Here is a 14,942-nt window from a genome sequence, read left to right on the forward strand (position 1 = left end):
AACGATTATGACAATTGTCACTTATCTAGGGTACATATTTACTGAAATTTTAATTTAACATCTTTATAATATAAATTATATTTTTACATTTTTGTGTTATAAAAAATAGGTATATAATATCTGTAACCGAATTCTTGTCCTGAACCATTTTTAGTTACGACATGAATATTCTTATTATAATTTTGTTCACATTAATCAATAACCCAAAATTAACCAATTTACCAGATTTTATAAAAAAAACAAAAAAATTGAGTAGACCCAGCGAGTCAACTTACATGAGCCGACTTCATGAGTCGACTACACGAGCCAACTAAGCGAGAAGACTACACGAACCAACTAAGTGAGCCGACCAATGCGGCTCATTTAGTCTCGAGTCAAACTCGTTTTATCGACTAGAAACTAGGCTCGAGTCGCAGCTAAGTCGACTCGGCTTAGCCGTTTAACAACACTACTTACTTGCAAGGTAATATTGTACTGAGGTAAAAAAAAATATATATATTATACATTAGGCCTATTCAAAAATAATTCGAATATTCGATTCGATTCAAATAATTTGAATCGAATTGAATAATTACGAATACGAATAATAAATTATTAGTTTAATCTGAATACGAATAATCATTTATTCAATTCGAATAAAACGAATTATTCGTAATATTTAATAAATTGTTTAATAAATTTAATATTGTCATTTCTATTTGTTGACCTGCCAATCTGACAGGTGATGTGATGTGTTTGTGTTTATAAAAATTCTAGCACAAATTCAAAAATTTCTAGTGAAAATTTAAATTTTTATTTGCCACATTTTTTGAATCTCACGAAAAGTTTACTTTTTGAATCTCATAATATATTATATTAAAAATTACATAAACCAGAGGTATAAAAAAATATATTACCTTTCTACAATAATTATTGTTAGCTAGCCTAATTATGTTAGAGGAGAATGCTTCTGATGAAATTATGCTTGATGTTGAAGATGAGAAAATTTCCTCACAAGAGAGAGCAATCATATGGGATCAATATCAAATCCTTAAAGACGGTTAAAAGGCTGCTTGCAATCATTGCAAGAGTATTATAAAATGTAAAGGCAAAACAACATCTCTTCTTATTAATCATTATAATAGGTTTCATTCTTACCTTAGTAAAAAAAATAATAAAATTGACATTTTTTTAAAGTCTACACCAAATTTTTCAAAAAAAAATTAATTTTAAGGATAATTTATTAAAATTATTGATAAATAATAATATACCTTTTAAAATTATTAATTCAAATGATTTTAAAAATTTTATTTCTGTAAAATCAATATGCTCCAATACTCTTAAATTGCACATGTATAATATATTTTCAGAAAAAGAACAGTTGGTAAAGGAAAAATATATAAAAATAAAAGTCAGATTAATTTTACATCTGACATTTGGACTAGCAACACAGGTTCCTTTTTTTAGGGCTAACAGCCCATTTTATTGGTGATAATTTTAAAATAAATAACATAATTTTGGATGTCAGTCAAATAAATGTAACACATTCAGGTGAAAATATATTTAGCCTTTGTTAAAATAATTAAAATATAATTTAGAGAATAAAAATTTTTATATAACTTTAGATAATGCAACTAATAATAAAACATTTATTGATACATTTTCTTTAAAATATCCATTAATAAAAATAGGGCACATCCGATGCTTTGCCCATGTAATTAATTTAATATTCAAAGAAATTTTAAAAATTTTAGATCCTTCAATTCTAAAACTAAGAAACATTATTAGAATGATTCGTATGTGGTGGAAGGCAAATGCATATCGGATCCCCATGCTCTCGAAAATGGCAAGGGATTATCTATCTATACAAGGAACATCAACTACTTGTGAAAGGCTTTTCTCAGTTGGAACTAATTTATTGTCAAAAAACCGCATGTCATATAAGGAAAAAAATAAAAGAAAAACTCTTTGCCTTAAAAATTGGCTTAAATTAAATTAATAATATACATTTTAATTTTGTTTATAACTTAATTATATATTATTTATTATCAGATTATTGATTACATATTATTATAATTTTTTCTGTTTAACATCAAATTTGTAATAAAAAAATTTGTCAATATATTTGAGTATGATTTATTTTATTAAAAAAAGTAATCAAATAGTAGATTTTATTATTCGTACGAATTCAAATAGTAAATTATTCGATTCGTTTAATGCACTATTCGATTCTAATTTGTTTTTGAATAGGCCTATTATACATGATATTTTTTATTCTAAATCTATACTTTTCTAATTGAGTATTTAGCGTGTTAAAAGGCTCGATTTTTAAAAACGTCTAAATAAGACACAAGCCTGGAGATTTCATTAATAGATATCCAAACATTTCCACCTTCTATTAAAATATCCATACTTGCCTAATATTCTTAGCTAGAGTATTAAGTTAGCCGTCTTTAAAAATCAAGCCGTTTAACAGCAATACTATTTATCCAAAAAATATTTTTTTATTATTTAAAAAAATCACGAATTTTACCAACCGTAATAATAAATTTTATAAATAGTTCTAATTATACCTGTCCTATTTCATAATTTCCATGCTGTCTTATTTGCTCAAGAATACCAACTTCAGCTAATCTAATAACATTATGTTTGGAGTTAGCAATTTTGTTGTAAATTATATAATATAGAGATCAGGTTAATGATACACAATTCTATTTCCCGATAAAGTCCAAAATATTCATATTTATTATTAAGTAAAGGAGATCAAGTAAACTTAAAATAATTTGAATATTCAAAAATAAATCAATAGATGATATATGCAGTTTTTATAACCCATTAAAATGTGACTTAATAAATTAGCAATTTTTTTATCTCACGTTGTAAGTAAGGAGGGGACATTTGAGTTCAGTTTTTTGCTTCACTACCTCACCCTTCTTCCCAAGCAAAAATTTTAAAATTCGCTTCATGTAAAAGTAAATTTTAACAAATATTTTGAAATGCTTAGAATTTTTTTCGTACTTAATCAAGATTATAAAATTGAAAGTTAAAATTTTTTACTGATTTTCTCAGATTATTTTTTAAAATCATAGACGATTTTGGTAAAATTTTTTACAAGATTTTATTTAATTTTTCCGAGTTAATTTGCAAAAAGGTTTTTCTTGTATATAATAAAAGGGATTCTAATTTTTTTTAAATATCTTATTTTTCTATAAAATTGTTGTTCCTTTATCGAAACTCCAAGAATCTAAACGTGTCATATATATTTTTCTGAAGAAAGGGAAAATTATGGAAATAAATCATTTGATTTCTAATTTATAATTGTTTCAGTATTTTATTTTGAACGTATTCATTTTTTAATACCAGGTCAATTAAATAACAAATCAGGATTTTCTTGAAAATAAATATACAAAATATGACTAGCTAATAAATATGTTAAAAAAAGCCAACAAAGGGGCAAAAATTAAATTAAAATATTAAATAAAAAATGTTCCAGATCAAAAAGTTGAAATGTTCCTATTAGAGATCTGCAAAGCCAGGCTATCGGGCCAGGCCGGGAAATTTTTTTTAAATATACCGGGTTGGGCCGGGAAAGTCGTGCACAAAAAATTTTCAGGCCGGGCAATTAGATAAAAAAAATTCCTGGCCAGGTCGGGCATGACAATATAAATCAGGCCTCAAATTTCTAACCTTTCGTAAAATTTTAATAAGCCAGAATTTTAATAAGCCAGCTCGGGATTTAAAATTTTAAATATTTTTTTGAATTTTAAGCTAATATTTTTTTTGATTTACTATTTAAAAATAAATAACAATATGTTAATTTATTTGTATTAAGAGCTGTTTAACTAAAAATACTACATCAATAAATAATATATTATTAAAACAATTAAATTTATGACAGGATCCAATAAGAAATACATAATACAGATATCAAACACAATGACTTATAATATAAAAGGGTTGTTGAAGAAATAGATTGCCATAATTGATATCGGGGAAAAATTAGATCCAAATATTAAAATGTGCAAGAAAATTCGTATAAAAATAATCGGGTCGTGGCTGACTTTTTGTAATAACGAGCTAAGGCCTGATTTTTTGTAAATTTTTAACGAACTGGCCAAATTGTTAAAAATATTTAACGAGTAGGCTGGAAAAAAATTTAACAGGCTGGGGCGGGCAATTTGTGCAAAAATTCTTGCCAGGCAGGGTTTTGCGGACCTCTTGTTTCAATATCTGGGAACCGGGCAACGCGGGTTAAGTGTAAATTTTTTATTTCTTTACCCTTACACATTTATACATTTTTTTAATGGGTAAATTTATACCTTAGGGACAGGGTTGCCATGTCTCCCCCCATCAGTGGGAGTCTCCCACAATTTTTTAGTTTACCCACATACATCTCACTCCCACAAAACTCCCACAATTAGAAATCTCCCACAAAAAGCTCCCATAATTTTTTAATTTCTCCCACAATTTTTTTTTTAGCATTTTAATGTTTTTAAATATTTAACGACTCCAAAATAAGTGCTAACTTTACTTATGGTAGGACAAAAATGAGCAAGGCTATCACAAATGTGTTAGGACCTGAATCCAAGAGGTCAATTCTAGACGATTTGAAAGAAGGACATCCATATGTTATTTTAACAGATGCATCAAATAAGGGAAATATTAAAACATTTCCCCTGATCCTTAGCTATTTCAACAAGAATAAGGGCATTTCTATAAAACTATTGAAATTTTTTTCATCCGATAGTGAAAAATCCAACGATATAGCTAACCACATAATGGTAAATATAGCTGATTCAGGGTTATCAATGAGTTGCATGTCAGCTTTCTGCGCTGATAATGCCTCTGTTAATTTTGGCAAAAATCAAAGTGTATTTACCGAATTGACGCAGCACAATAATGAATTAATACCAATTGGCTGTATATGCCATATACTGCATAATTCTTGCAAGAAGGCAATGAATGTACTATCTGTAGATGTCGAAGTAATTGTGATGAAATGTTTTAACGAATTTAGTTCATCAACTAAAAGAGTCACTGAATTAAAAGAATTGGTGGAGTGGTCTGATTTGGAATGGTGAGAGTTGTTGCGATATGTACCTATCAGGTGGTTATCATTAATACCTGCCATCGAGAGGATTTTAAAATTTTACGAACCCTTAAAGAAATACTTCTTAAATAAAGATTTTAAAAGCTGTCCTAGAAAAAATTTTTCGAGGATGAAATGTCAGAAGCATATTTGGGATTAGTTTCACATGTAGGAAATCTACTTCATGTAGTTAATATTCAGTTGCAATCAGAAGATTATTTATTGATAAAGATTCACAAAATCATGCTACAGCTCTGTTCATCTCTACAGTTAAAAATAGATAATAAATTTTATGGCGCTATTGCTAAAAATATCATATTAAAATGTTCAAATATTACTATAATTAACGTATTTTTAAATGAAGCAAATATTTTTATTAAGACAATTTTGGAATATTTACAATCATTTGATTTTAATAACTCTATTTACAAGTGTATAAATATTATGACCTTGGAACAGAAACCATCAATGGTTTTTGTAATTTAATAAATATATTAAAATTACCGATAGACATTGAAGCCTTGTTTGAAGAGATTGTAATTTTTTCCATTTTTTATGATTCGCCAGAATACTTAAAGTTAGATGGTCTAAAAGCAGAGGAGAAATGGGTGGAATTTTTTCGTAATAACGATAAATCCCCATGCTTGGAAAAATTTTGCGAGTGTGTTTTCTCCTTACCTCATTCTAATGCCTCATCGGAGCGCATTTTTAGCCTGATGAAGACTGCCTGGAGAAAGGAGAGAAATCGAATTGCTTTAACAACATTAGAGGCCGAGTTAATGGTTAAACAAAATTATAAAATGTCATGCCAGGAATTTTATAAATATCTTAATAACGACGGTAAACGTTTAGTTCCATTATTTAAATCTCAAATAAAATATAATTAACTATAACTATTTGACTTTCTATATTTTATAAAATCTTATTTATACATTTGCATAAAATCAAATAAATTTATTTTTTACATTGTAAAATTAATATTTTGAATATTTTGGCAAATCATAAAAATAAAGAAGCATTACAATCTCCTCAAACATGACATCATATTAAATCTTATTAATAATTATCCGATAATAGTAATAATATTCTTACTTTGGTATTTCTGCAGCATAATTTAGTGAACCTTTATTAAATTATATTCTTCAGATTGCAACTGCATATTAACAGCATATAGTAGATTTCCTATATGTAAAATTCTTAAATATACTTCTGCCATTTATTTTTGAAAATTTTTTTCAAAATATTAGGACAGCTTTTATAATCTATTTATTTTTTAAAGGTTTGTAAAATTTTAAAATTCTACGATGGCGCGTATTAGGAGGAACCTGTCAACCAACATTATGCTGACTCAATTCTGTAAATACACTCTAGGTTTTGCCAAATTCACTGAGGAATTATCAGATCAGAAAGCTGCCATGAAATTCATTGGTAATGCCAAATCTGCCATATTTACCATTATATATGGTTAGCCATGTCTTTGGATATTTCATATCATGAGAAAATTTTTTTAATAGTTTTATTGAAATGACATTAATTTTGTTGAAATAGGGGAGGATCAAGGGAAATGTTTTGATATCTCCTTATTAGATGCATCTGTTAGAATTGCATATGTTTGCACATCTTTCAAATCGTCAAGAATTGACCTTCTGGATTTATATCCTAAAACATTGATGATAGCCTTGCTCATTTGTGTTCTACAAAGTATACTTTTCATTTATATTAGTCGTTAAATATTATGGGGAAAGATTCTACCAACATTGTGATGTTAAGTAGCTCTCTGAATGTTATACTGCATGATAGGTATTTACCATTTCCGCAACTGTAGTTGCATCTGTATTATTTCTTATTTTTGAAGAATATTTTTGTTTTGCAATAGATGTTGATAGACTGCCCTGTACTGATTTATGCTTTGAAGATTTTTGATGCCTCAAAATATCATATTCCCTTCCCCCATTGGATTAACTAAATACTGTAGAACAACTTTCCCGCACTGATTATAATTATTTTTTACATTGTAAATTTAAAATTGTTTGTTTTTTTATAAAATCTTATTTATACATTAAGCATAAAATATTTTTTTTTACATTGTAAAATTACAATTTTTTTATAAAATTTTATCTTGTTTACATTCTTTTGTATTTAAAAAAGATCGTTGGTTATTATTTTTAAACAAAATTAATATATTATAATAAATCAATATGTTATTTTAATAATAAAAATAGTATTTAAGAAATTTTGTGTCGTACTATAATTACCTATTTTGAAAAATAGTTGCGTATTTTATTTTGGAAAATAGTTACCTATTTTATTTTGAAAAAGAGTTGGATATTTTATTTTGATCAAAAAATTTTTTTTAGCAATTTTCATATTTCTCCCACAATTTTTATATTACTCCCACAAAATACCGAATTTCTCCCACAATTTGAAAATTTTGACCTGGCAACCCTGCTTAGGGAGGCAGTCGTGCAAATTTTTTTAGTATAAATGAGTGCTAAATCATCACTCTAAGACCTCTAGGTAATGAGGAAAGCATAGGGCAGGGTAACACAAAAAGTACTCAAATAATAAATTTTATAAACTAAAGCATTCGTGATAATATATTCGCTATAAAATTCGTAATAATTCATTCGCGGTATTAATATTGTTGTAATTAGGGCTGTGCCGATATTAAATATCGGATCGGTACCGATATTTAGCGTTTTTTAAAAAATATCGGATCGGACCGATACCTGTAAAAAACCTGATCCGATCTGATCCTTTTACTAAAAATGCAATTCTTAAAACTTTTGAGTAATGAAACTTTAAATTATTATTACATCATATGGTAACTCACTGAATCACGGGGAATTTTTAACATTATTTTTTTTAAATTTTTTTTTTAATTTTAAAAATTTTTTTTTATTGTTTTGGTCTGGTAGAATTAGTTATAAATTGTCAAATTTGGTATTTTAATAATTTGAGCGATACAATTTTATAAAATTCAAATAACTGAAAACAATATTATATATAAGAGTATTAATTAAATTATATTTAATTTTATGGGTCATTCAATTTCAACGATTTTAAACCCAAAGGTGTCCAAATTAAACAAGTGCTTACTTTTAAATCTAAAAATAACTATTTCTTTAATATTTTTTCAAAAACTTGAACTTTAAAAAAAAAATTAATTGTTTTTCTAAATATATTATTTTAATATTTAATCCTTTTTTTATTTGAAACCTCTCATATTGAGCATCTTTCTCGCTCGTTGCTCGATTTTTCTGACATACATATTCATCATTCCTTCGCTATTTTTGCACATCAATCAACAGACCTCTCACAGGCGCTTTTGCTTTATTATTGGCAGCATTTTTTTTATACCTATGGCCATCCCCCATGAACGCAAAATCAGCCCATCCTGCCTGAAACCAATACATTTAACAATTGATGGAGAATTTTTTGTTCATGGACCAATCTCTAACAGGTGTCCTCATTCAAAACACACGCCTCTTTCTCAGATCACTTACTCGCTTCCCCTCCCTCTCATAGATCCCCCCCTAAACCAAGTAATTGGTGCCTCATTCTCAGATATTTTTCTTAACTCCACAAAACCAAGCGAGAATACCCAAAGGAGCGAGAATACAAGTAGCTAAATCTCTCAGCAACTGCATATCTTCTCTTTTGCAAAATTTTAACAAAGAAGAAGAATGGTTAAAATTTCTAAACTTTGGGTACAATACTTTCAAAATACCTGACATATCACTCCAAAAATCCTTAACCCAACAAATAAAAGATGCCTGTTTAAACATCAACACTCATCTTCATGAGTCCCAAATCTCCAGACATCCCAAAAACAAAATAACCCCACTTCAACAAAAAGCCTCATTGATTTCGAAGAAAATTGGCAGTCTTAATATCAAAGGGGCCCTCAAACTCATTTCAACCAATGACACTCTGGCGGAATCTAATTTAGATACCTTAAAAGCTTCGATCAAAGCATCCCACAACAACATTTATGCCAATATTGCCCCAACCCTACTCCCATTGTGCAGCAGACTTCACACAGGAAGAAGTAAGAAAAGTAATCCTATCTTTTCATCGGGATTCGGCTTATGGTCTAGATGGGATTAGACCAATTTTTTTTACAGGACATTACCTCTCCTGTGATCTGTACACAGGTTTCAATTCTCACTAAAATCACAAACTTAGTCAACAAAATCCTAAATGGAGACGTACCCAGCTTTATTACCCCCTTACACTTCGGTGCCAGACTCATCGCACTCCAAAAACCAAACATGGACATTCGGCCCATCGCCATTGGTTCAACTTACCGTAGATTGTTCGCTAAATTAATCGCATCTAGAATCAAGCACGATGCCGCACACATTCTAAGCCCCTGCCAACTTGGTGTAGGGATACCTGGTGGGTGTGAAGCTGCTGTGCACTTAACAAGAATTCACTTTGAAAATAACCCAAAAAACGAATCCCTAGTTAAAATTGACTTCTCTAACGCCTACAACACTCTTTCGCGCAACACGTTCCTACATTCAACTTGCTTCCATTTCCCCGCTTACACCAAATTTCTTTTCTCTTGCTACCAATCACCAACAATCTTACAATTCAACAAAGAAAAGATACTTTCTGTCGAGGGTATCCAACAGGGTGACCCTCTCAGATCCCTTCTCATTAGTCTTGGAATAATGACATGATAAAATCAATAAACTCTTCATGTACTCTATCGCTCCACGCTTGGTATATTGATGATGGAATCTTGAGTCGTCCCTGTAGTGAAATTGCCAAAGCAGTCAACATAATTAAAGAAATGGGCACAGCCATTGGACTTTCGCTTAACCAGAGCAAATCTGAATTCTCACATTTAAATTCTAATGCTCCCAACACTCACGATTTCAAATTCACATCAAGCGTTGAATTAACACATCTAGGATCGCCTGTAGGAGGACACGAGGCAATAAGCTCCTTTCTTCATTCCACACTTGACATACTCCTTAAACTGGAGGACATCTTTACACTTCTTCCATCACACAAGTCCTTTTTTTTGCTAAAAAAATTCTTTTTTATACCAAGGATTTTTTACACACTTCGGTCAACACCAATTTTTAAATATCCTATTCCTCTCCAAACTTACGAAAAAGGAATAAAGGACTTAACCGAAAAAATATTAAATATCAGATTCAACGAAACCGATTGGGCCCAAGCAACTCTTCCAACCAAATTTGGTGGTCTCGGCATCAGATCTCCACATGACTTAGCAATAACTACTTTCATATCGAGTAGTCTCTTGACAAAGCCAATAACCACCGCCCATAATTCTAAAGAAGACCTTTCCTTAATCGTGGCTATGGATATTTGGAAAACAAGGATCAATGCTGATTCTCATACCCCCACAACCCATAGACAGAAAGACTGGGATGCACCAGTGGTTGCTCGCTGCGTTGAAACTCTCTTATCTAGCATGCAATCTACCGACCGCACCCTATTCTCTTCCCTGCTCAATGGTACGGGTCATGAGTTTCCTGAGGCCATCCCATCTACCAATCTTCAGCTTCAACTATCCAACAATGAATTTACCCACGCCATCGGTATTCGTCTAAATTGTTCCATCACTCACCCTCACATCTGCTCAGGGTGCAACTCGCCAGTTGACTCGAAGGGTAGACATAGTTTACATTGTCGCTCCTGCAATGGACGATTCATCAGACACAAGCAATGTAATACAATAATCCAACATGCACTGAAATCCGCCCAAATTCCTTCCACTCTAAAACCACAGGGTCTTTTTAGATCTGACGGTAAACGTCCTGACGGGATCTCTCAAATCCCATAAAGGAGAGGCCAACTTTTGGTATGGGACTATTCCTGGACCCCTTGGCCCCATCCAACCACGCCATCAACATCCTTTACCAGAAGGAACAACTTAAAACTTCTAAATACACAGAAATAATGAACGATCATTGCTTCATCCCAATCATATCAACCACTCTTGGCACCTTCGGCAAAATCGCCTTAGCATTTTTCAAAAACTTAGGATCACAAATCAGCAAACTCTCAGAAGAACCTCGAGAGGGTTTTTTTCTTCGTCAACGATTATCCATGGCGATTCTCAAAGCTAATTATATCAGTTTCAATGGTAGTTTTCTAGCCAAAGAGCTATCCTAGACAACACTTACGTCCCTTTTCATTTTTGTTTCCTTGCGTCACACCATCTCCGTTCTTTTTTTTATAGTATTATTATATATTTTTCAAACATTTTTAAATATATTAAAATATAAAATATTATATTTTCGTTTTTTTTAATACTTATATTATTTATTATTTGAAAATTGAAAAAAATAAATTCTTTTCTTTTTTGAAATATTAATCTTTTTCCAAAAAAAATTTTTATTCTAATAAGTTGATTAATTATTTAGTATTTGATTTAATAGTCCTATTGTTTGTAATTTATGCGATACAATTTTAATAAAATTATAATAACTGAAAACAATATTATATATATGAACGTATCAGGTCAATTCAGCGAAACTTTTATCGCGAAACACTTTTTCGCGAAACTTTTATCGCGAATGTCGTTTATCGCGGAAAGTTATTATAGCGAAGGTAAAATCGCGAAACCAATTCTGCGAATTTATCTCCGCGAAACATTTATAGCGAAGACAATTTCGCGAAGCCATTGTCTCAAATTTATTTCCGCGAAACCTTAACTGCGAATTTATTAGAGCGAAACATTTTACGCGAAAACTTTACAGCGAATTTTTTATCGCGAATTTGTTTGCGCGAAGTCATTCTCGCTAGCGCATTACCTCGAAACAATTAATATATTGCGAATGCATTTATTTAAAAGAATACAATATTATTTATTATTTGATGTTTATTAATAAAAAATGATTGCTACTATTGTAATATTATTTTTGTTACAATTTATTAGTGATTTTCACGCCCAAGATTTTAAGTAAAAAATATTTCTTGAAGTTTAAAAAGATTTTTGAAGGTCCACGAAGTTGGCCCCACAATTTTTGATTTTCAATGGTTTATCAGTTGGTGTGATTTGTACCGTTTCAGTTCGATTTGTACCATCACCGTTTTTGAGATATTCAAAGAACAAAATGGGGGTCCAACTTCACGACAGCTCCCCAACTTTTGAACTTAAAAATAAAAAGTGAATAGGTCGGTAGAGAATGATTTGTACCGATTTATATCGTTTCAGTTCGATTTGTACCATCACCGTTTTCCAGCTATTGATTGTTGAAAATATGGCGCCAAAAATAAAAAAACACTCAAAATTTTTTTTTTTTAATTTTTTAACGTATAACGGTAGAGAGTTTTTTTATCTTCTTAATGATGCCTCAAATTAAGCTTTATCTTCATTATTTATTTCGGAAATCAAATTTTAAACCTTATATTATAGAGTGAAGTTAGCCCCCCCCCCCGATATTAAAAATTTGAGATTTTTCAAATTTTTAAAACGGGATTGATTTGTACCCGATATGTACCGTTTCAAACTCGATTTGTACTATTACAGTTTTCCAGCTATTGACCGTTAAAGATATTGCGCCAAAAATAAAAAACACTCAACATTTATTTTTTTTAAAAATTTTTTAACGTACAACGGTAGAGAATTTTTTCTCTTCCTAATGATGCCTCAAATTAAGCTTTATCTTCATTATTTATTTCGGAAATCAAATTTTAAACCTTATATTATAGAGTGAAGTTAGCCCCCCCCCTCCGATATTAAAAATTTGAGATTTTTCTTATTTTTAAAACGGGATTGATTTGTACCCGATTTGTACCGTTTCAAACTCGATTTGTACTCTTACCGTTTTCCAGTTATTCACCGTTAAAGATATGGCGCCAAAAATAAAAAACACTCAAAATTTATTTTTTTTTAAAATTAATTAAGATAAAGCTTAATTTGAGGCATCATTAGGAAGAGAAAAAAATTCTCTACGGTTGTACGTTAAAAAATTTAAAAAAAAAAATTTTGAGTGTTTTTTATTTTTGGCGCCATATATTTAACGGTCAATAGCTGGAAAACGGTAATAGTACAAATCAAGTTTGAAACGCTACAAATCGGGTACAAATCAATTCCGTTTTAAAAATTTGAAAATCTCAAATTTTGAATATCGGGTAGGGGGGGGGGGGGGGTCTAACATCACGCTATAATATAAGGTTTAAAATTTAATTTCCGAAATAAATAATGAAGATAAAGGTTAATTTGAGGCATCATTAGGAAGAGAAAAAATTCTCTACCGTTGTACGTTAAAAAATTTTAAAAAAAAATAAGTGTTGAGTGTTTTTTATTTTTGGCGCCATATCTTTAATGGTCAATAGCTGGAAAACGGTAATAGCACAAATCGAGTTTGAAACGGTACAAATTGGGTACAAATCAATCCCGTTTTAAATTTGAAAAATCTCAAATTTTGAATATCGGTAGGGGGGGTCTAACTTCACGCTATAATATAAGGTTTAAAATTTGATTTCCGAAATAAATAATGAAGATAAAGCTTAATTTTGAGGCATCATTAGGAAGATAAAAAAATTCTCTACCGTTGTACGTTAAAAAATTTAAAAAAAAAATAAGTGTTGAGTGTTTTTTATTTTTGGCGCCATATCTTTAACGATCAATAGCTGGAAAACGGTAATAGCACAAATCGAGTTTGAAACGGTACAAATTGGGTACAAATGAATCCTGTTTTAAAAATTTGAAAATCTCAAATTTTGAATATCGGTGGGGGGGGGGGGGGGGGGTCTAACTTCACGATATAATATAAGGTTTAAAATTTGATTTCCGAAATAAATAATGAAGATAAAGCTTAATTTGAAGCATCATTAGGAAGAGAAAAAAAATTCTCTACCGTTGTACGTTAAAAAATTTAAAAAAAAAAAATGTTGTGTTTTTTATTTTTGGCGCCATATCTTTAACGGTCAATAGCTGGAAAACGGTAATAGTACAAATCGAGTTTAAAACGGTACAAATCAATCCCGTTTTAAAAATTTGAAAAATCTCAAATTTTGAATATCGGGGGGGGGGGGGGGGGCTAATTTCACGCTATAATATAAGGTTTAAAATTTGATTTCCGAAATAAATAATGAAGATAAAGCTTAATTTGGGGCATCATTAGGAAGAGAAAAAAATTCTCTACGGTTGTAAGTTAAAAAATTTTTAAAAAAATAAATTTTGAGTGTTTTTTATTTTTGGCGCCATATCTTTAACGGTCAATAGCTGGAAAACGGTAATAGTACAAATCGAGTTTGAAACGGTACAAATCAATCCCGTTTTAAAAATTTGAAAAATCTCAAATTTTGAATATCGGGGGGGGGGGGGGGGGCTAACTTCACGCTATAATATAAGGTTTAAAATTTGATTTCCGAAATAAATAATGAAGATAAAGCTTAATTTTGAGGCATCATTAGGAAGATAAAAAAATTCTCTACCGTTGTACGTTAAAAAATTTAAAAAAAAAATAAGTGTTGAGTGTTTTTTATTTTTGGCGCCATATCTTTAACGATCAATAGCTGGAAAACGGTAATAGCACAAATCGAGTTTGAAACGGTACAAATTGGGTACAAATGAATCCCGTTTTAAAAATTTGAAAATCTCAAATTTTGAATATCGGTGGGGGGGGGGGGGGGGGGGGTCTAACTTCACGATATAATATAAGGTTTAAAATTTGATTTCCGAAATAAATAATGAAGATAAAGCTTAATTTGAAGCATCATTAGGAAGAGAAAAAAAATTCTCTACCGTTGTACGTTAAAAAATTTAAAAAAAAAAAATGTTGTGTTTTTTATTTTTGGCGCCATATCTTTAACGGTCAATAGCTGGAAAACGGTAATAGTACAAATCGAGTTTAAAACGGTACAAATCAATCCCGTTTTA

The 14,942-nt window shown here is 30.2% G+C and overlaps 1 protein-coding gene across 2 annotated transcripts in view; it reads right to left on the bottom strand.

Moving 5' to 3' along the window:
• Positions 1 to 14,942, bottom strand: part of LOC135922095 (polymerase delta-interacting protein 2-like) — a 154,486-nt gene that overhangs the window by 102,399 nt on the left and 37,145 nt on the right. For both annotated transcript variants that reach the window (XM_065456509.1, XM_065456508.1), the window contains exon 2: positions 2,553 to 2,613. In XM_065456509.1, coding sequence (XP_065312581.1) covers positions 2,553 to 2,613 — 61 coding nt within the window. The remainder of the gene's footprint in view (positions 1 to 2,552; positions 2,614 to 14,942) is intronic.

The sequence above is a fragment of the Gordionus sp. m RMFG-2023 genome, chromosome 1 (assembly GCF_954871325.1).
Source record: "Gordionus sp. m RMFG-2023 chromosome 1, tfGorSpeb1-WG-v2, whole genome shotgun sequence".
Taxonomy (NCBI): Eukaryota; Metazoa; Nematomorpha; class Gordioida; order Chordodea; family Parachordodidae; genus Gordionus; species Gordionus sp. m RMFG-2023.